The sequence below is a fragment of the Phoca vitulina genome, unplaced genomic scaffold (genome assembly GCF_004348235.1).
Source record: "Phoca vitulina isolate PV1807 unplaced genomic scaffold, GSC_HSeal_1.0 scaffold3, whole genome shotgun sequence".
NCBI classification, from domain to species: domain Eukaryota; kingdom Metazoa; phylum Chordata; class Mammalia; order Carnivora; family Phocidae; genus Phoca; species Phoca vitulina.
The window spans coordinates 72,610,047-72,633,749 of NW_022589706.1; the positions used below are offsets into that span (position 1 = coordinate 72,610,047).

Here is a 23,703-nt window from a genome sequence, read left to right on the forward strand (position 1 = left end):
AATTCCTGAGTAAAGAAGAGATAAGTCAGGCTGCATCAAGTTCTGGAAGCCATGTAGAGGGAGAGGATAGGAGGAGTCAACAGCCAGTGTAAATGGTCACTGAATGTTTGCAGTAAGGTTGTACCCCCACCCTCCCCTGTGCTTAGTTTTCTACAGCCCCTCACCTTGATAGTAAAACAGGAACATAAGGAAGGCATCTCAGTGATAGGCATAACAGATTTACTCTTCCAGTCTTCTGTGGGGATGCGGGGGTGGGGAGGGTGCAGGTGATGTTACCAGCATTTGGGGATGGGAGAGGGCAGCTGAACTCTACTTCTAAAAGCAACTTGTGGTACCACTTTGGGGTCTTTTTGGAGTTAAGTGGTAAAATTGTTTTGCTTCTTGACTTTTCTCTACCTTTGGCCTAGGAATCAGCATCTTTGGCTTAGTTAAATCAGTTAACTGCTTTCCTTCTGCTTACCAGGTTTTTTATTGCTCTCTTTTATATTGTAGGTTCATTTTTTTAAGCCTTTTTTTCCTGTTATTCTAGTGGGATTCATAATTAAAATACTTTGTAATCTACCCTTTCCAACAAAAAATAGATTTTAATATTTTTCTTACCAATAAGTATATTTCCACACCAACATTTTAATGACTATATAGGAATCTCTTTTTAGAGATCTGACTTATCCCCTGTTGTAAATGTGGGTTGTTAGAAGCAATATTGCAAAGAACCTCCTTCTAGCTAGAATTTATATCAGTCTAAATAAATTTAAAATGTGAGAAAATTATGAATCCTTTCTAAAAACGTTTCTTACTAAATGACATCTTATTTCCGATAGTATGAAGATGCTTCCTTTTCTAATGGAGACCTTTCAGTGTAAACATTCCATTTAACCACTTTTCTCACCAGATGGGAAATCCTGTGTATGTTCAGTTCATCCTACATAATCAGGCTGTGCCTGGAACAGGAAAGGCACCTGATACATATTTGCTAATGAGACATATGCATAATAAATGAATTTTAATTATTTTGCTTTAAAACTTAAAAGAGAAGCGGTCTGGTATGAAGGAAGCAGGATGTAATAAATTTTAAATAACTTATTTTCATCACTTAGAGTTACTTCGATGTTACTCAGGTCATAAAGTTGGTAAGATTGAGAACCAGATTTAAAAAGAAGGAAGCCAACATGGCAGGGTGATCTATAGGCTTACCAACACGCACTGCACCTGGAGAGCAAGCGGTGCTGAGGTGTTTATGCAGGCAAACTTGTAACAAATGCTTTAAATACAAGAGAGTAACATATAATATGTTTATTTTGGAATTTAAGGATAAGCCTCCTATTGTATAGAGATAATATACATCTATTGCAATGAATTATATGGTTGGATTAAATAAATATTATTTGCTTAATCTAGTCCTGAGTTTCTCAAAGTGGAGTCTGCACATGATCAGTCTCACAGTCACATGGGATCTTGAATATTCACTTTCCTTGGCTCGCCTGAGACCTATGGAATCAGAATCACTTTGAGTCGCCCGAGATTCTGCGTATAACAAACTCTGCATATGCACATTTACAATCTTCATGTCTTCTCTAGACTAAAATTTAAGAAACTTTGAGAAAGTTAGGTACACATCTTATATAAATTTGAAAAATCTAATGAATTTAGAATTAATGATTGGGGAAATTCTGGTAAATTGATTTAATACATTTTATTGCTTTCCCCATCAGTTATTACTCTCTAAGAATTTACCTAACTAGCTTACCATACAGGAAGTCAGGAAAAAATATATCTTCTTTTTAAACTTCTCATTCTCTGATGTGACCAGTGGCTAGAGGCATTAATTTGTGGTTTAAGAAATGAACACATGCATATTGTGTAACACATCTATTGAGTATATTGCATCTCTGGCCTAGAATTTCAATTTTTTAACCCAACGTGTTGTCGATCATATTTTTTGTTGAGATTTGTTTTAATTATAGGCAAGCTCAATGTGTTGTGAGAGAGATCTTAAATCAAACATTGCTCAGGTTGACAGTTTATTCAGTGATGTGTAGCATGTATGAGAACTCCTGCCCCAATGCCTGGAACATAATAGGTATCAGATAATGCATGTCCCCCTGGCGGGCATCATTACTTTCCAAAGGTGGTAGTAAAGAGGGAAAGTATGAAAACCATCTCAGTGATAAGTCACCCTATATGAATGAAATCTTACTATTTATTTATTTATTTTAAAGATTTTATTTATTCATTTGAGAGAGAGAATGAGAGAGAGAGAGCGCATGAGAGGGCGGAGGGTCAGAGGGAGAAGCAGACTCCCTGCTGAGCAGGGAGCCCGAGGCGGGACTCGATCCTGGGACTCCAGGATCATGACCTGAGCAGAAGGCAGTCACTCAACCGAGTCACCCAGGCACCACGAAATCTTACTGTTTAAAAAGTAAAAAAAGATTAGATCTTTCCAATACTATTAGCTAACATCTATCAAGTATTACTATGTAACATATACATTCTAAGCTGTTGACATGAGGTAGGTGCTTATAATTATCTCTACTTTAATGATAAGTGAAGCACAGTGAGATTATTTATAAAGTTATCCAAGGTCAACCAACTGGTAAATAGTAAAATCTAATTATGAACTCAGAAAATCGGTCTCTAGAGATCACATCTACTGTTGTATCATGTCGTCCATTCAAGTTGTAGAACCATTGCTACTATAATGGGAAGGTACTTTTCATGTAAATGCTGTTGGGGAAGATGTATCATAACTAAGTTTTCATCTTCCCACCAATTTTGCATATTAAATATTTCTAATAATTTCTTTAAAAATATATGATACACCTAAAATATAAGAGACTAATAGGAAGACAGTTTTAGGGTCCAAACAATCTGGGTTTAAGTGCTGGCTTCATGATTTATTAGCTGTGTGCAGATCACTTAAACTTTGAGTCTTAATTTTCTCATCTGCAAATGGGAATGATATTTACCCATACCATTACCATACAGAGTAGGGATGATCTGTATATTAGTGCTCATTGAGCTCGTTGTACTCAATCAAATACAACTATTATAATTTAATGTATAGGATGCTATCCTGAAAGGGTGATGAGAATTTCTGTATTTTATATGAGACATATATTACATAATTATAACAATTCTATAAGTAGAGTTATCCTGAGCATAATTTCTAATATCAAAATCATTAAAACAACTGTTTTATATTTAAATCTTTAAGTATCACAAATACTTAATATTTTGTTTAATCTCATTGTTCTTTGGGTAGAAGACTTTGGCTGGGCTATCCCACAGATACTTAAACTCTTACTGTTTGTTCTTTTCAGCAAACTTACTTGATAACATGCTTTTGCGAAGTTCAGGAAAAGTAAATGTGGGCACCAAGAAAGAGGATGGTGAGAGTACAGCCCCCACCCCTCGTCCAAAGATCTTGCGTTGCAAATGCCACCACCATTGTCCAGAAGACTCAGTCAACAATATTTGCAGGTTGGTCATATAAATTATTTAAACCTCATTTTAACAGAAAGTCATGCTTTTTTGACTACGGAATTGTAGGCTGATGTTTTCCAAGAACACATTTTGGGGAATAGTGCCTAACTCCATTAACTCTCAGAGCTGTGCCTATGTTTAGAAAAATATTAAATTGCATTTTGGCCTGAAATGGTGTTCTGAGATTCTTCTTCCTTGCTGCAAATATCACACATGTACATAAACATAGAACACAAGTCCCAGGCTTGGGACAAGTGTCAAGGAGCAAAAATCAATTGTTTTATTTCAAAAAACCTTGTCCCCAAAATAAATTCAATAGTAGGGGGTGTCATATGTGTGAGGATAATTTTTATTTGTTTTAACAATTCATCATGTCAATGGTGGTTAATATTTTGGAAAGAACACCTGAGTTGTTAGGAATATTCACTGGCTCTGGGAAACAGTAAAGTGATAGAGCTCACGTGATGAGTCTACCAGATGTTAGGATAAAATATTGCCAGAGTATTAGAGAATAAACTCCTTAGTGGATAATCATATCTGTATCAAAACTTTAGTTGAAACTGGACTGTTTACCGCTTTCTTTCTTACACATCTTAATGCAGCTACATCCATTTTTCTAGGCACTCTAACCTGCATTTACACCCCCCCCTCCATGGGGACAGCAGTGGGTAAAGAGGTATAGCATCATGAGGCCAATGTGCCCAGGGAGACATGGCAGAATAAACAGACAAGTGCAGATCTCAAGAGTTAAAGTGGCAGAAAAGCAGAATCTCCCTCAAGAAGGGCAATAGAACTAAATGGGAAGATGGGCTGCTAGGTTTGGAGTCCAGGCAGAATATCTGAGCAATCATTTGGAGCCTCTTTACCCAGGAAGGAGCATGAAGCTGAGGTGAATGCTTTTTTTTTTTTTTTTCTTCCTGAGAAAGAAAGCATATCCTGAGATAGATAGCTCAAGAAATATATATTAATTGAATGACCGGGAAGAATGTTAGGTATATTCATAAATACATATCTCCTTTAATCAGCAAAACGACTCAGCATGGTAGGGCATGCTTATTTCTTACCATTCATTAGACGTAAGGAATTCACGGCCCAGAGAAGTCTAGTAACTCGGCTTTTATATGATAGAACAAAGTGGGGATCACTGAGACTTGGGCCGCGGTAAAATGATTCCAGAGCTCAGACGTATTTCCCGGGAAACACTACCTGTTTGTAGTAAATGGCAAAAGTATCAGGAAAATGTCAAAGTTTTCTGAAGAAAAAATTATCAGGAGAAAACATATTAGGGAGATATTTTACTGTGTTTCCTGAGTGTGTAGTAATTAAGAATAAATCTAGGTGTGTCATTTGAGCTATTTCTGGTGGTCATATGTGTAGGCCTTCCGAAATTATCCCAACTTTAAATATTTTGTCCTCTTCTCCCTGTAGGCCATTAGAGTGTCCTGCGTTAACTCGGAGGAAAGTGATCAGACAGGGCTCACTGCAGTGCAGGTGCTCTGTGTGGGAAGGAGAAGGTTGGCATGTTCAGAGAAGGCTGGTTTTCCTAACGTGCAGCGAGCAGGAGGAGGTGTGGCTGCAATTGAGCCTGGAGCCAGGAAAGTTTCCCCATGGCCTGGTCGGCTCTATTAAGAATGTTCGTCTTATTCCTGGAAGCATTAGGAGGCCACGGAGGGGGATTTGTTTAAGCAGGAGTAGCAGTAGTATTAATGTGGATTTCGGAAGGCCATGATCTTGGACTTGGGTGGTGCTGGCGCAAGAGGGAGGTGCATGTGTTGGGGAGCTATTTAGAAGGAAAGTTTTATGTTGATGAACTGGATGTGCGAGGGGCCCAGAGGGGCTTCACAGGTTGTTGGAGGTACGTTTAGATGTACAGTGTAGGCTTTTAATGAAAGAGGACAGAGGGGAATATTTAAGTTCCAATCTGGACATGCTGAGTTTAAGGTTTTTGACACCTGCAAATGGAGATACCAAAGAGTAGGCCATGGGATGTGGATCTGGAGCTGAGATGAAGAGTTTGCGGGGAGAGTCTAGAGTAGAACATGAGTCAGTTTTTGCTGTGAAACAAATGACTTACAACTAAAGACATTTATTTTTTCATTCCTGGGTCTACATATCGGCTGCAGCTGTGCTGGGTCCTGCTGGATTGGGTGGGCTTGGCATCGGCCTGCTCCACATATTTGTTCATCCTTCTTGAACCAGAAGATAACCAGGGCATGTTCTTTCTCACTTGACTGGGAGGGAGCAACCTCTTGTATTTGTGGCATGTCCTCTAACATTCCACTTACCAAAGCAAGTGATATGGTCAAGCTCAGCTTTGGAGAGAAGCCATGGCTAGGGCGGGGCGTGAAAAATTGAGTACAGTAATAGAACAATCTGGTAGACCAGAGTAGGACTGAGCCTGGATACATTTAATGCCTGGGTCAAAGAGGCTCTTCTCAGAAGATTCAGAATGAACAAAAAGCAGTGAGTATGGTAATCATTGAAGCCAGGTTTACAGAGGGAGCAAGTAAGGTCAGCTGTGTTAGAAGCTGTTAGAGGTCAAGTCGGATAAGAACCAAAACCTGGCGGTCAGATTTATTGACCTTGGTAAGTGCAGTTTAGAACTATGTATTCCAAAGTCCTGAATTCTTGACCATCAGCCACCCCCTGAACTAGATATCAAAGGAGTGAATATTCACTCTTGGGTAAAATGCACATCGTTTTTGCTAGCAAGATGTTAACTCCATTTGAGTTTCCTGTGAGCTGAGATCAGTCGTGTGAATCACAGGGGCTGCTTTTGTTCCTGGGCCCCAAGACCTTAGAATAAATTCAGGCCTCCATTCTTGTAAGCCCATGATCTACTGTTTTGACTTCCAACAATCAGTACTTCTCATGCTATTTCTGGTGAAAGATAGTCCCCCGCCCCATCAGTTGCACTGATATTTTTATAAAGTACAATAAAAATGAATTACTAGAAAATAAATTTTAAAAACTTATAAATCATATGTTCAATTTTTCTATTTTTCTATTATTGAGATTCATTAGAGCTAAATTTATTGCTAGGCAAGTTTCCATTTCTGTATTAACTCCTCACAGACCAGTAACAAGCAGTTTGCTGACCTGCAAGGGAACACACTTGGAGTAATATTGCATTCAGTCTTGCACTCCTAGGTAAACCAGTTCTAAAGCCCAGGGCATGCTTTGTTGAAGCTTAGATGAGGGCTCGTTCAAGCTGTGTGGCCTGAGACCTTGTAGTAGGCAGTTCTTAGCCAATCTGGGTATCCTAGGTAGGTCTCAGGTACATTACCACTCCCATATTCCTGGACGGAATACTCTTAAAAAGTGGCCTGAATCATGGCTATATCCTACTTAAAAGAGATTCTGGAATCCCACCTGATAATTCAGAAAATATGTGTAAAGTTTAGAGGGTTTTTAAACTCTTCATAAGTAGCATCACTCACATTACCAGCCAGCCAACACCAGGGCCAGACTCATTCTTGGCCTTGATTCCTATCCGGGGCAGGTGTGTCTGCTTCCCAAACCCATGCTGTTTCCATTGCCTCATGGCATACATGTTAGAGGATGCAGTGCAAGGATGCTGAAGAAAGTACTAGAATCTTTTTTAATATCCATAACTCAAAATAAGGGGTGAAGCCATTATTTTCTCTCTCTCAAGATAATATCTATCTTCTAAATATCTTTCCAGCTGTTACATTTGTGAATCCTTCCCATTCCTTTTCTAGATTTATTCCTTGGACCTGAGACTATCACTACACACCTTGAATGCTTCAAAGTCTCCTGCAATAACTCTTTACATGACTTTCACCATGCCAGTGTTTTGTCTTATTTTCAAGCCTTGTTTGTCTATTTTTTTTCTTTGTATAATCTGGTCCTGCTTTATGTATCCGTCCCTGTTTTACTTGACTTGGCCTGTGATAGTCATTTTTTGTTACTACTCACCACCTCTCTCAAGTTCGCCCAGACCCTTGCACAAGTCTATCCATTTCTAAAAATTATTTTTTACTCTTTTTCAGAGATGATTTTAAATACATTACTTTTTATCTTACTGGGTTTGACCAAGAATTCTGCCTGGACAGTTTTCCGGGCTTACAGGTGTAATAAATCACATCGGATGTTTGCACGAAGGATGTGCATATGACACCAGGCTGTCTAAATGAAGAATTAGATAAGTCTCCTGACTGTACCTTGAAGAGTCACAGGGGGAAAAAAGGGAAAGCTTAGGGGCCGTGAGCCTTTTTATAAAGTTTGCATTAACCCAAGACTTTTAAACCTCTTGCTGAATGTGATGATGTGAGTTTTCAGACAGGTGCTCCTGACCTAAGAGCTCAGAATGTTTAAAATGCACATTGTTCTCCTCTGTTTATACATCTTCCATTGCATCCATTTTATTCCATTGTTGCTCAGACCATCTGAATATTGAGCTTTATGATTTTTTAAAGAACCATTGAAGATTTTCGAGCCCAGAAGGAAGATACGAGGTTTCTCAGGAAGTGCTGTACACAGTCATTCCAAGTCCAGTGAGAGGGGACAGGGAGGGCTGCTAGAAGGCTCTTGGAGCAATCTAAGTGAGAGACAGAGAGCATCTGCACAGGGTGGTGAGGTGAGAATATACAAATGCTCGATTCATATAAAAATGGAGACAAATTCAAAAGATCTTGTAGCTCATAGAAAAAAATGAACAAAATGCCAAATCACTTGGAATGGCTGCTAGAGAAGGGCGTAAGATAGTTACACATTCTTGAAGATAAAGTAAAAGGCATCTCTCACGTTGGAACTTTATCAGTAATTTAACTTCACCTTCCTGTAGAGATACGACGTCTCAGAGGAAAAACCAGAGATGGGGCGCAGTAGTAGCCGTATGTTTTACCCTCTTTCCCTCACTACTATGGGAATCTACCCATCTAAGATGATAAGGAAAAAAACATACACTTTAGGATTCTATTACTTTGATAACTACCACTTTCAATATTCTTTGCTTTTTTTCCCAAGTCTGTAGAAAACACCTTGACTAGCTTATGATTTCTATCCTTACTGCTAGAAGTTGAATGACTTGGTTTCTCCTAGGACTGTGGCATTCATAGACTATGAGCTCCCTCAGAGCTAAGGCTGCATCTTCCTCAGCTTGTGTCTGGGCATCTAACTCTGCCGGAATCATCATGTGCTCAATAAATGTTTGTCAAATGAACTACTGTTAACAAAGATCTAAGCAGCTTTTACTGTTTTAGTTAATTAAAATTTATATGATTTAAATAACGGCTCTAAAGTTTGTATGTATTTTTGAGTTTATCTGTGACAGAGAACTTCAAAAACTTTCTTTATTCCCTTGAATGTGAAATAGGTATTTTAGAAGACAAAAGGTTCTCAAGGACTGATTTTAAAATCTACTTAAAATCAAACAGTCTTTCCAATCAATTCTGGCTGAAACCTAAAAGAAATTTGAGAGAAATTTAGGAATTCTAGTATTTCTCGCATACTGAAATAAAGCTGGAATAAATATTGATCAGTCAAGAGAGCTATAATCCTTATGGGCAGAGAGATCCATTTCAGCAGGTATCCATATATATAATTAATTTTTGTCAAGAGCAAATTTTAAACTACTCAGTAATTAATTTATTTGATAATTTAAAAAATATTTTAATAATGCTTTAAGACTTCCTGTCACCCTGATTGAGCAGAACAGATAAACTACTCTTAGCCAATGCTTAAAAATTATTTTATAGTTACATTAATCTTTATCAAGATCTAAACTAGTTAGAAAAAACTTCTACAGTAGTCTCTCCTCAACCGTGGTGGTCATGTATCTGAACAACCCTAGCATCTGCAACAGGGAAACATAACATCTTAGTGGAAGAATAGAGGTAAAGGGACCACATCCTGAGTAAACCTTACAAACACTTGATTCACTAAAACAAAACAATAAAGAGAGCACCTTAGATAAAGATGCTGGCAGTGCAACCTTAGACATTTATGGAATTGGTTTCTGACTATTCTACAAGAACTCATGAAGGAATTGGAGTCCAAGAGGCAGTTTATAAACCCAATTCGAGTACAAATGAGAGGAGTGCAGGCTCTGGATGCACATCCATCCAAAACTTTGGGCCTCGTATATCCATTTCTTACTCGCTTACTTGCTTCTTACTGAAAATCTCTTGAGGAAGTTAATTCCCGAATGATCTCTCTAGATGTTCTAGACACTTCTTTGCTTTTGGAGTTTTGGGCAGATTCAAGTTGCCAGAAACCTGTGGCACCATCCGATGGTTTTAACAAAAGTTCATCATCAGTGCTTTGACTTCACATGACCTATAAATTCTCAAATGCTTTGCTTTTTCATAAATTAACATAATGTTGAGAGGCAGTCAGTGATGATGACTGATCCCCTTGGTATGCAACTGTTCTATTTTGTTCATGATTTGTCTTTACCTGTAATACAGGGGCAGCGTTTTTGAAATGTTACATCAATTTCCTTTTTTTAAGAATTCATTATCACTACTGTAACCAGATGGCATGCGTGTATATACATCTCACTGCTTTCAGTTTTTTTAAAAATGATTTCTACTTGTGTTTTCTTCATGAGGCTTCATTTCTTCTTGTTACCACTTTCAACACCGTGGGAATACTGGGGTAATAATAATCAATATAAAACTTTTAAAAACTAAGCTTAAACATGGCAGCCAGGCAGCAGAATATTCAAATAAGCCAGTGCCAAGACTTAATCGCCTTTTGTGACAGTCAGCAGCCGTCTCTCAGTGGAGGGAGTTGAACAGCTCTGACTCAGGAGCACAGCTTGGTTTACATTTGTGTTTGCTCAAGAATTGAAAGTTCTCAAGTGATTCTTAAGCTTCTATAATTGCACTGCTCCTTTGCAGTTAGTGTCCCTTGCTAGCTAGTAATTTCAATGAGAAGCTTATAAATTATTTTTGCATTGCTTTGTTTTGCACCTGGGTGGCTCAGTCGGTTAAGCGTCTGCCTTCGGCTCAGGTCATGATCCCGGGGCCCTGAGATCAAGCCCCCCATTGGGTTCCCTGCTCAGCGGGGGAGCCTGCTTCTGCCTCTCGCTACTCCCTCTTGTGCTCTCTTTCTCTCTCATGAACAAATAAAGTCTTAAAAAATAGTATTTTTGCTTTGCTGCAGATAGTATGCACTTGAAATGGTTCTCTAACCTTTCGGCTTGTCCTCCAGCTCCATATTTGGTTTCTGTCCCAGTTGATGACTTAGGGGACACTGACTTTTCTCCAGGACTTCTTTCCTCCTCCACACCCTCTTTGTATTTTTAGCTCCACAAGGGAGTGTATTTTTAAGGCTTGAATTTACTCTCCCTGATTTCTTTGTTTCCCGGGACATTGTCAGAGTAACTTGCTAACAGCTTAACCAACTTTTTTAATTCTCTTTTTTGATCTTTATGAGTGTCTTTCCATATATTCAGATTTTCAGTAAGGGAAACTCATAAATAAGGAGAAATTAATCTTTTTAGATTTAACATATTGTATCACTTTTTCTAGCTCTGAAGTCCTAATGTCAGAAGATTGAGGTGACTTTATTTCTGATAATTCCTGAATTTTATTTTTGATGAGAAATAGAAGTTGCACATATGGTCTAAATGGGAAGGAAAGGAATAAAAAAAAATTACACGGGTATTATTTGCTCTTATTGTTTAAATTTCTAAGGGACAGCTCTTTTATTTATTGCCTTCAGTGTTTACATGCTTTAGATTTTCATAGCAATTTCAGTAAATTGGCTAAAAAGCCCCCAAAGAATTCAGAGCAAGGGCTGTTCAGAGGCAGTCTTTCTTCCATGACAATATTCATGCATTTGACCTTAGTCTAACAAAGAGATTTATCATTGGCCCTTCTTAGTCATTCGTTAGTGTATTTGAACTTTGCCGGTCTAGTTCTTATAAACCGAGGCATTCTGGATCACTTGAGGGTTACAAACTGAGTAAACAATTCTAAGGGTGTTGATGCTAACTGGAGGGCTAATGTATGGCAGAATACTGCTACCACTGATACCGAATAGACAAGCCCACAAATCACGGCTAATACCGGCCGTGCTCAGAGCTTTCCTCCCTTGACCTTCCAGGATGACGTTGCCATATCTGTCTTGGATGCTGAGCAAGCATATGTATGAGAAAAAGATGGAGATATAATTTAGTATTTTATTTCTTAGCACACGCAGTAGTGGTTGGTGACTAACATCAGGAGTCTGCTGGCATTCATCACCCTAACTTGTGAAGACAGTGAAGTCTGTTTATAAATAGTTCTGTATGTCAGAGTTCTTGTTTTCCAGATTTGGCCCCAGGAGAGGAGAGTGCAAAATGTGGGGATGAAGGAAGCAAGAGGTCCTTGACTCAAGGCCTCATTCTGTTACCGTTTGTTCTGTGACCTTGTATACATTTATTAGACTCCCTAACTTTAATTTCCTCATCTGTAAAATAGAAATAATACCACTTTCTTTCCATTGTTGTTGAGAGGATTAAATGAGATAGAATAAGTAATTTTTTTTGTTTAAATCTAGAAAGCCATACAGAAATTTAGAATTTTGTTTCTTTGCTTTCCGTGGTCTTGTTAAGACCCCTTCTTTCTGTTCTTCATCCTCACCTCCCCCCACCCCCCGGTGCTTACAACAAAGCTTGATGTTTCCATATGACAGATCACCCAAAGTAGAGGGACCAAATGGCAGAATCTTAGCTCGGTGATGCTGTGCTGATCCCAGCTCCTACCTGTCTTTCTTTTGGTGCCTTAGTAAGAGATAAGTTTATTTCATTTGGAGCAAATAGAACCAGCATAAATGTTCACCTGCATGGGGGCAAACTCCTGCTGGGCCTCTTATTTGCTGTAAGGCCCTTGAAAAATTGCTCAAGCTCTCTGAGCCTCATTTGAAGGTGAGAACAATACTGCCTTCCTCACGGGGTCATTTTTCTGGATTTGTGGAGGTGATGCCTATGGAGGGCCAAAGCAGGTGTTTAGTAATTGGTATATGTGATTATTAATGGCGTATGTTACATGGTAAGTTTGGCTCCTTCTTTCTCACAAGTTTCTAGACAGAGAAAATATTACCAAATGTTTTATGGTTATTAAATCAAATTTCATAAAAGGAAGTTTTGGAATTCTCTTAACAGATTGTAACCTGTAATGATCATCGGCTTTGTCCTTATGTGTAATAAAACAAATGATAAACATGTTCCTTTCCCTGTACACACACACACACACACACACACACACACACACACACACTTACTTTGCCTGTTTGGTCTTTAGCACAGATGGATATTGTTTCACAATGATAGAAGAAGATGATTCTGGGATGCCTGTGGTCACTTCTGGATGTCTAGGACTAGAAGGCTCAGATTTTCAGTGTCGGGTAAGGAAGATAAGTTGATTCTACTTTGTAACCTTTCATTGCTAGCTTTCAAACAGTCAGGTTTCAAGTTAGATAAAACAATTGCTTTTCTTAACTAGCCTGTTTTTTTAGTAAGTTGGAAAATAATTTGAAAATTCTCTCATTGGGCCAATTCTGCCTTCATTTCAAAATCAAATGTTAATTTCTTGCTTAGTGACTCATTAGATCATCTTGCTCAGATTCCAGTTTATTGCATTAATCCAAGCCTTCTTCCTCAGTTTATAGCTATGTGCCCTGGTTATTACAAATGTAATAGTAGTTTTGTTGAAATGCAGAAGCTGTGGTAAGATAATACATGGGAATTTAAGAGAAATTTTCTCATAGAAAATAACATTTTCAGGATGTTTGAGAAAAAATTATCAGAATTTTAAGTGAGCTCTCTAAATAGTGTTCTTTAAAAAGTTTTAGATTATGTGACTTTGAAATTTAGGGGAACCCACTAATAGCTTTTGGGTTCAACTTTAGGACACCCCCATTCCTCATCAAAGAAGATCAATTGAGTGCTGCACAGAACGGAATGAATGTAATAAAGATCTACACCCTACATTGCCTCCACTGAAAAATAGAGGTAAGGAGGGGGAAGCTTTGGGGCTGGAAGAGCTTTGGACACAAAGAAAATAAAAACCAGAATTGCTCTTTCTTTCCTAAATGATGTACCTGTATCATTTTCCACTGCTGGGGCAGGGGACCGAAGCCAGATGCCATAATTCAAGTCGTTCTTGGAAAAGTAGTCATATGTGGCTTCATGCTGGAGAATCTTTTCTTAAACTTCTCCCCACTTCCCTGTAAAACCTTGAGGTCCTGGAGCTTGTAGTGTTTCAGGAGCATAGAGGAGGGAGACAGTGTTTTATGCTTACCTCTAAGTGTTACTCAGAAGTTGCACTTCTCTCAAAAACTGCCAGTTAGGCTAACATGCATTAAAAAAATAAAGGACTGAATTGGATTATTTGCCGGATGTATTTCCTTTTGTCTGTGCTGGAGCAACTACATTTTAGTCAAATCATATGTCCGTGTATTGATAGAATGGGAAAGATGTCTAGAGAATTTAATTTCAAAACTTATACATTTAAGTGTTGCTCATGGAAAAAAAGACAAATATTGCAACCTGAAAGACTTTTTGTTAAAAACTGCTCCCACGTTTCCTTTCTTTTCCTTGCTCTCACCATAAAATAAATGACTGGAATTGTCACAGAGTCCTAAAGCTTAAGTCTTATGTAAGTGGTTTAAAATGATTTCTGATGATTGATTTTATTTCTTGAGAAAATCTTCCTAACAAAATATAATGACATTTCATGGTTTTGATGATAACATTTTATAACATTTGTTTCTGCTGAAGCCCAGAAAGCTTTAAAGGATTGATTCATAATAATTCACATAAAACATTCACAGACAGCTTTTTTATTTTCAGTCAGCATGGTAGGCATTAGGGATACAGAAATGGATGAAGAGAATTCCTGCTCTCAAGACATGCCCACTGGGATGTGAGAAATTGTAAATATTTAAATTATATTTGGTCAGGAATATCTTAGTAGAGTTAAATTATAAGTGTAGTAAGGACATAAATGGGTCAGCGGTTTACTCTGCCTGGAGTGGGAGGATGTCAAAAGAGCTTCATAGAAGTGACATTTGAACAAGACTTTAAGGATGAACAGGAATTCCCTAAGTGGCTAAGACAGGAATAAAAATTTTTAAAAATTATAATGGGTAACATAAGCCAAGTATTATGTTCAGTATCACATTAATTAACTCATTTGAGTCCCACCACAATCCTAAGAGGTACTTAGAATTATTCCTTGTTTAAAGGTGAGGAAATTGCGGCACAGAAAGGTTACCTAATTTTCCCAAAGTTGCACAGCCTCTTGGTAGCAGTGACTCTTAACAGAGGCAGTAGTAAATGCAGAGATTTGGTTTGCAGGACTTGAGAAGCATTTGCAACATACAGGCATAGCAAACAGCATGGCTGGTTGGAGAAAATCTCAATTAAGTTGTCTAAAAGCCTCATTATTTAAAGTAGGTCCGTAGATCTGCTCATTAGTATCACTTGGAATTCATTAGAAATGTGGAATCTCAGGGCGCCTGAATGGCTCAGTTAAGGTGACACTTGATTTTGGCTCAGGTCACGATCTCAGGGTTTGAGATAGAGTGGGGCGTGGAGCTCCGTGCTGGGAGTGGAGCCTGCCTAAGATTCTCCCCGCCTCTCTCCTGCTCCCCCCAGCTCACTTGCGCTCTCTCAAATAAATAATAAATAAATAAGAAAGAAATAACTAAAAATTAAATAAGTGTGGAATCTCTGGCCCTGCCCCAGACTACTAAACTTATTTTTTAACAGTATTCCTCAAGTGATTTGTAGGCACATTACAGTTTGGGTAAATACTTCCTGTGGAAAAAGGACCTTTGTGTGGGTATAGCTAGCACACTTGGGCCTCACCATGTGAGTTTGATAACACTTTGTTCAAAGAGAAGTCTGCTAATGTCAAATTGCTGTAACCTTCTAAATGTTTACTTTCAGGTTTTGTAGGCATTTCCTTGTGAACCAGTTGCAGAATGTTGGCTGTTTATAGACACTATTTTGAAGAGCACTGATATAGGGGCTTATGTATTGGGGATGGGGGAGGGAGGAGGGTGAGAAATGGTTGGACGTGAAGGTAGAAGTGCTAGATTTTAGGAACTCTTCCCTCAAGGAGAAAAGGTTGCTTACATGCAAGTGAAAGTGCTGTGTCCTAGAAGTTGCTGTAGGGTTTAGGAAAATGCGGATTCTTCCTATTGCTGAAAGGGCTGCAGTGCACATATTGTCCTGTAGATGGAGCCATATTCTAGTTAGCACTAGACAGCGGAGGGAATGTTCTCTGAGGAGGTTGAGAATGTAGGGACTTTTAAATATAGTAGAATAAGTCTCTAGGGAATGGAGTGAAAAGGCTTTGACTAAAAAGACAGCAGCATAATCCTTGTTTTAGAGCAGTATGGGAAGGAGGACGTAGGAATGGTTGGTGCAAAATACTGAAAATTATACAAGGTGGTAGGCTTGGGTGGAATTTAGTGGCATTAAGGTTTACTGCTTTGAACTGTGGGGCCTAGGTGAGTTCTCTGCAGATTCCACCTCACCCTTCTGGCGCAGTCATTTTGGGGTCCAGTAAAAGTCACTGTAGGCTGCAGTCTGAGAATGTGGGCATTTTTTTAACACAGGTCTACCATAAAACTGCTTTTTTTTTTTTTTTTTCTCTTTAACCTCCACCATATGCACCGGCCATGGCCAGTGGTTTACGAGGAGAGTGGGATGGGAGAAGTTCTGGGTGGACACATCCCCTGGGTCCTGCAGACCCACTGCTTAATGGGAAGGGGCATGGTTGGAGGGAGCCAGAGGGGAACCTTCTAAAGCTCAGAGCCCAGGCTGATTTTCTGGCCTGGGGGCCGTGGAAATCATCCTCATAATTGTGATATTTGCTAATGAGAATGGGGTGCTTACTTACTGTGGCTCTTTTCTAAGTACTTTACGTATACTAACTTACTCAATCCTCATCACCTGATGAGGAAGGCATTGTGGTTATTATCTCCATTTCACAGACAGGCAGGCTGAGGAACAGCGAGGTTAAGTACTGTGTGAAGGTTACCTAGCTAAAGTAGTAGAGATAGAAATGGGCCAATACTGTCATCTCATGGCATCTTCCACAGAGAGCTCTGAATGACATCCCCCCGCCAAAAAAAAAATGGTTTTCCTTATGTAAGAGTTAGGAAACTCTAAATAAAATAATGGTTAGCCATGGCACCTAGTTAATCGATAAGCAACATTACCTTAAAGCCTTCTGTTTATTATATTTGCTTTGCTTTATTTATTAAATTAGCATTTTCTCTCATGATATTGGAGGGTTGCTCCCTCACTCCTGTGTGCTGGTACGCGCTGGCTCACTCTGCCCCCTCCCTTCCTTCTAAATTAACATTTACTACGTCCCACTTCTGTAGTAGCCAGGGGTTCTCAAACTTTAGGTGCAACAGAATTCACCAGGAGGGCTTGTTAAAACACAGATTACTGGCTCCACCCAGAGTTTGATTCAGTGTATTTAGCGGGCCCCAGTCATTTGCATTTCTCAAGTGTTCCCAGGTGTTGCTGATGCTGTTGGTTCAGAAACCACACTTTGAGAGCCCCTGTACTCGGCATTGCTTAGTAGATTATTATGTATTATTATAGCAGATCCATTATAAATCTGTATGTCAGATGACTAGAAAGCAGAGAGTATGTTTTCAGACGACTAGCAGGCTGAAATATCCAGCTCACCATTTTGGTTGTTGTCGTTCTTGTTCCTTATATAATTGCTCTTCCAAAAAAGGTAAATGAATAACCATATCGCAAAACATCTGTATTACTAGATGCTCCATAATAGCTTAGGCGAGGTTTCATTACTAGAGATCAGAGAAGTACTAAGTATATGGGTAAAAACCTGCAAATAATTTGTCCTCATTAAAAACAAACAAGAAAATCTTTTCTACTAATTCGGAATTTTCTGACTTTTTTTTTAAACTTAGGTACATTTAGCAGGAAATTAGAGATACACAATCCCATGCAACAAGTATTTATCAACGTTTATTTATGCCTTGAAATTTTATTTGTCATCTTCTGTTTTGAAAAAAAGATGAAGGGCAGCCAGAATACCATTTAAATTCTTTGATGAATACTGGTCTTCCTTTTGCTTTTGCTTATCCCCTTCAGCACCAGAAAAGCAGAACATCCTAGGATAACATTTTTTCTCTCGAAGGAGGAAATATGGAAAGTTATTAGATCAAATGCAGCACCTTCACATGAACAGTAAAATATGATCTGGGAAGCCCAAGTAACATTGCAGCTGGTGCTAAGAGTCAGAAGAGATGTCTGTTTTGATGGAGAGGCTTATAGGGAGAAGTGGTGGTGCCCTGGCGTCTGGCTCCTTGCCTGCAGAGCTGATCAGGGCACCAGAATGCTGGGAGGAATGATGTATGTCTGGACTTTCAGCATCAGATGGTTTGACCAAGATACTGTGAGTAAGATGCTCTCTTGAAATTGTGTGTAAGCAGGAGAAATTGATGAGATTCCCCCACCATGACTTATTTTTGTTTAATTTTTTAAATGAGCACTTAAAGAAGTGAATGGTGTTGAAATGAACAGAAGCTGTTGCTTTATTAAATGGGATCCTCTAATTTGGCTTTTATAAAATCAAAGAAAGTTTATATGATTTTTTGAAATAGATATATTTATGTGTTAAAATATAGTATTTCCTCATATATGCCAAATGTATACTTCGTAGAAAATGTATCAGAAATAACATTCTGTTTTGAAATATGGTAATCTCAATGTAGTTTAAGTCAAATTATAGTACAGAACTTGCAAAGTTAAAATTTATCTTATTTTCCTACTCAGTTAAAAAATATATTCAGAGGAATTTACAGATTTGCTTCAAAATGTTATTCTTTAGCTTAGATATTGCCAATTAGAAATCAAAATCTGTAGGGAACAGTTATTTAACCAATGAAACCTCTCCCTTGTTCTCCACAACACAGATAGATTGAATATATAATAGTGTCCAGAATACAAAGATGAGTTTCAGAATTTTCCTTCTGATACATATATTATGCCCTTGGCAGTATGAACCAATGCATGAGTCTAAGCTTAAATTACTTGCCAGAGAGTAGCTCTAGCATCTCTTGGAATGTTTAGCTCCTAACTATTTCTAGGTAACTTTGTATTTGAGACAGATGAGAGTAATTTAGAAATAATTAGTCTTTTTCTTTTCACTGAACACAATAATCTGGATATAAAAATTCTGTCCTCAGAATCATAAATACAGAGAACAAACTGATGGTTGCCAAAGGGGAGGAGATTGGGAGGATGTGCAAAATAGCTGAATGGGATTAAGAGGCACAAACTTCCAGTTATAAAATAAATAAGTCATGGTTATGAAAAATATAGCATGGGAAATTTAGTCAGTAATACTGTAATAATATCGTATGGTGCGGATGGTAACTACACTTCTCCTGGTGAGCACAGTTTATTGTCTAGAACTGTTGAATGACTGAAACTATATATGTCAACTGTATGTAAAAATAAAAATAAGTAAATAATAAAATTACCATTAACGAAATCTGTCTTAACCAACTGTCTTACCAAGAAATATAATCCTAAATATTTTTATGCAGGAAAATAACTAGAAAATTATGTCTTTGTTATTACAGTCAATTTATTTCTAGATGTTACTATAAGAGAGAACCAAATATAAGATGGAAGTAAGTTACTTTTACAGTATTCTTTGCTGACTAAAATCCTCTGATAAAAATATGCTTTTCAGGTGCTTTGTGCTCTATTAGTTGAAAGATATCTCTAATTTATCCATGATTATAATATTGAGAGCACATGCAGAGATGTCTTTGGGCAATCTTATTTCCAAGATTCTTTCTAGCTACATGATTTTTTTCTTCCATTTCTTATTGCAGTTAGGAACCATCTTATGGCCTTATTAAAAACAAAACAAAACAAAACAAAAAACCAAACAGGCCCTGCCATTTTAAACAGTTAGAAACTGCTTACTGATCAGAGAAGAGACAAGTAGTGACAGAATGCTATTTTGTTAAGAAACCACTGGTGATTCTTACTTGCTTCTAAGAGTGCCCCAGACTTGCCCGGAGGGTTCTCCTTTCTACTTCCTTGAGCAGCTCGAGCGACAGTGCAGGTAAAAATCTGCTGCCCTAGGACAGAACTGTGCGCGCTGTTCTTTTCCTGATAGGAATCGGGAAGGGTTCGCTTTCTGAGACTCTGGCAGTGACTTGAATGTTTACATTGTTAATGCTCTGAGCACAGGTAATGGCAGATTAAAACACGACCAGCATGACCAACAGAAACAAAGGGTTTATTGATAAGGATCGCCTATTCATGACAGAAGACAAGGAGGCAGTAGATGAGGTTGCAGGGAATAGGGGCAAAGGAAAGGAAAATGGGAGGTAATGCTAGCCTTAAGAAAAAAGAGCTTGAGGGTTGAGGAAAGAATCCCTTAGATCCTTTCTAGTCTCGTTGCTCTCATAAATCAACATCGAATAAGATGGGTAATAAATACAGTGTTCTAACAGTTCAGAGTGTATTCTGCACTTACATGGAAAGAGGCAGTGAGCCTGAGAGGTTTAGTACAATTAATCATGAAAAAGTGTTCTGTATGCGTATACTGATCATCCGTTGTGCTTCAGTAGTTAGCTCTTGTAGTTTTAATTGAGTATCCAGCTTTTTTTTTTTTTTTTTTTTTGCAGACTCAGGCTTTTTGCCTTTGTTATCCTTAAAATTGGAAACATGTTTTACGCGAAGTTTCCAGGGACGGTGTTTGCATGTATATGCACCATGGCATGTGTGCACCTGCACATGTATAGACACAGTGAATTGGGCTCTCACCGGCTGAGGGATTGTGCTCACCTGGGCTTTATTGCCTATAGCCTAATGGAGGGAAATTTTGCTAAACAATTCATTATGTAAAAATCTTGGCCTCTTTAAGAGTCTGCAGATTATTTTCGGGATTTCCTAAGTAACACTTTTCAGACATGCATGTGCTACTTTATATGATCTCTGTGAGCACTGAAGCCTGAATGGCCTTTTGGACCTGTCCTGTCGTGGGTCAAGTTCCTGAACTCCTTTTTATCTGGACCATTCGCAGTGTTTCTGAGGTTGTTTATATAAAACTGCTTTTCTTTAATGGTCTCTTATTTAGTCTTTTCGGATGCAGATTACTTCCATTAATATCTTGCAAGTACTGTAGATCATACATAATGGTTAAACATATGTTTTAATGTAAAATGTATAAATGTGAGTAAATCATCACATTAATCATAACAGGATTTGGACAAGAAATTAGTATAAAGATCTGTGGATTTTAATTTATAACAAAAATGCAAATATTTCAAAGTAAGATTTATTTTCCGTTTATATGTTCATGTTAATTTCCTCATTTTGATAGTTTTATTACCATTTTGTAAAAACAATGTCCTTGTTCTTAGGAAGTGCATCCTGAAGTGTTTATGGGTAGGGACATTATATTTGTAACTTCAAATGACCTACAAATCATACATATAAATAAATATAAATATGAATATGAATACAAATATATATATATATACATATATATGGACAGACACAAAGACACCCATACTGAGAGAGCAAGAGAATTATAAAGCAAATATGGTAAGCATTTAAAAATGGGAAATCTCTGGGAAGGGCACATTAGAGCTCTTTATCCTTACAGGTTTTCTATAAGACTGAAATTATTTCAACATAATTAAAACATATGTGCACACTGATGGTGAAATAGAAACTGTTGTAATCTTTTTTTTTTTTAAAGATTTTATTTATTTATTTGACAGAGAGAGACACAGTGAGAGAGGGAACACAAGCAGGGGGAGTGGGAGAGGGAGAAGCAGGCTCCTGGCTGAGCGGGGTGCCTGATGTGGGGCTCGATCCCAGGACCCTGGGATCATGACCTGAGCTGAAGGCAGACGCTTAACAACTGAGCCACCCAGGTGCCCCTGTTGTAATCTTTTTAAAAGGATATTTTGACAAAATGTATGAAAAGCCTTAAAATATATATTCTTTGAACTAATAGTTCTACTTCTAAGAATCTAGATTAAGGAAATAATCACTGACATGTGCAGTGATGTACGTTTAAGAGTGTTCACAGAATTTTATATATTTCGGCAAGGATGTATCACAGAAAAATCCTTACAATCTTCTAAATATACATTATCAGAAGACTCACTTTCTAATTAGGGTGTGTCTGTGTATATACTGTGTGGTCTTTAAAACTCACGTTGTGGGGAAAAAATTTATTGTTTTGGAAAATATTCACAATATTATCAATGAAAATAATCTAGTTATAGAGCAACGTTTTTTTTTTTTTTGGTAAAATACACATACCATAAAATTTACCATCTTAACCACTTTTCAGTGTAAAGTCCAGTGATACAACCATCACCCTCCTCCATCTCGGTAGGTCTGTTCATCTTGCAGTCTGTAACTATACCCATTAAACATTAATTTCCCTCAGCTCCTGGCAACCACCATTCTACTTTTTGTCTTTTGATTTTGACTACTCTAAATATCTCATAGAAGTGGAATCATACACAATATTTGTCTTTTTATTACTGGCTTATTTCACTTGATATAATGTGCTCAGATTCATCGTGTTGTAGCATATGTCAGAATTTTCTTCCTTTTTAAGGTTGAATAATATTCCATGTATGTATATACATATACCACATTTCGCTTATCCATTCATCTGTCAGTGGATTGTTGGGTTTCCTCCATGTTTTAGCTATTGTGAAATTGTGAATAATGGTGCTATGGACATGGGTGTATATAAGGCCTTCTTGTGAGATATTTTGCTCATAAACTTTTTTTTTCTGTTCATTGAAATGATACTGCAAAGGCATATGTTAAAATGTTAGTAGTGATTTTCCTAAGTAGCGAGATGGTGGCGATTTTATTTATTTCATTAGTTGGTGCTTTTTAGTTTTTATTCATGGGATATATAATACTTTTGAGTGAAAAAAAATGTTACACTGAGTAGGATAAGGTTCCCAGCCAAAAGTGTTTAGGTAGCCATGCAGTTAAAAGTATACAGCACAGTTGGAAAACTTCTTGTTCATAGTAACCAAAGTCATAAATTACAGTAATACCTTTAAAAATTAAATAACAGTAATCACTTTCTCGAGGGTTTATGATGCCCATAAGAAAGAACACTGCTAATTCTGTTACTACATAAGTGCACCTGGTTTTAGGTCAGTTTTCTCAAAATATGTTTCAGAGACTCTTTGCATATAAATCACCTGGGATGATTGTAAAAAATAAAATACTTGGAATAAAAATCTCTGAGGCTGAATTCAGCAAATATGCATTTGTATAAAGCTCTCCAAGTTACTCTTATTTATATGAAGTTTGAGAAGTCATGCTGTAAATAAATCTGATTTGTCAAGAAGTGGAGTTAAAACAACATGAATAATATTTAATAATTTATTTTAAAAAGGATCATACAACAATTCTTTGAGTAGAACATACCCATTGTTTTAAAACATGATGCAATTTATGGAAAAGTTAGCTATGTGGTTTTGAAAGGCATCTTTGTTTGAAATGGTGCACCATCCATATATTCTATATTTGGCAACATTTGAGGAATCCTGTTCCTTTGTATCCATCATAAGATGACTGTGTGTTTTATGTATAAAGAATATAGATCAGGCTTTTATCCAAACTCATGATATGGAACACTTCAGAAACCACATGAGAAAAACCTGTAAACCCATCAACTGGATCGGAAATAAGATGAACCACCTACTTAAATTTTGGGGCCCTTGATCCATTTACATTTGTTTATACTTTGTACTTTTATTCTTTGTCAAGCCTGTTCCTTCCAGAGGGGAAGAAATGCACACTCTTGAAACAGTGCCTAGGAGAATTATGATTCACACTAGTTGAACTTCTGTAATTTTGAAATATGTGTACATATTTACCATGCAATATGCCATATTCTTCTCTGTGGGCAGATTAAAAGGACCTGGGACATCTCGCATATGGGGCTTAGCCAACACTTTTGGGAAAGAGTTGCTTCCTAATTTTTAAGTGAAAGTATCCTCCATATTATGGCTCCTTTTCTTTTTAATTTCAGATTTTGTTGACGGACCTATACACCACAAGGCCTTACTTATATCTGTAACTGTCTGTAGTTTGCTATTGGTCCTTATTATTTTATTCTGTTACTTCAGGTAAGTTTCCAACGTGTAGATGTAGAATTTTGGGTTTAAAATATCTGCCTCATACGACTATTCTACCTG

General features: G+C 37.6%; 1 protein-coding gene across 9 annotated transcripts in view; it reads left to right on the plus strand.

Annotated features, from left to right (window-relative positions):
- BMPR1B (bone morphogenetic protein receptor type 1B) overlaps window positions 1-23,703 on the plus strand; it is a 391,083-nt gene that overhangs the window by 337,787 nt on the left and 29,593 nt on the right. For 5 of the 9 annotated variants that reach the window (XM_032400866.1, XM_032400865.1, XM_032400869.1 and 2 more), the window contains 4 exons: window positions 3,321-3,480; window positions 12,743-12,840; window positions 13,345-13,447; window positions 23,538-23,634. In XM_032400866.1, coding sequence (XP_032256757.1) covers window positions 3,366-3,480; window positions 12,743-12,840; window positions 13,345-13,447; window positions 23,538-23,634 — 413 coding nt within the window. In that variant the 5' untranslated portion in view covers window positions 3,321-3,365. Of the gene's footprint in view, window positions 1-3,320; window positions 3,481-12,737; window positions 12,841-13,344; window positions 13,448-23,537; window positions 23,635-23,703 lie in introns of all 9 variants that reach the window. The other 4 variants (XM_032400864.1, XM_032400863.1, XM_032400862.1 and 1 more) reach the window with 1 other exon arrangement.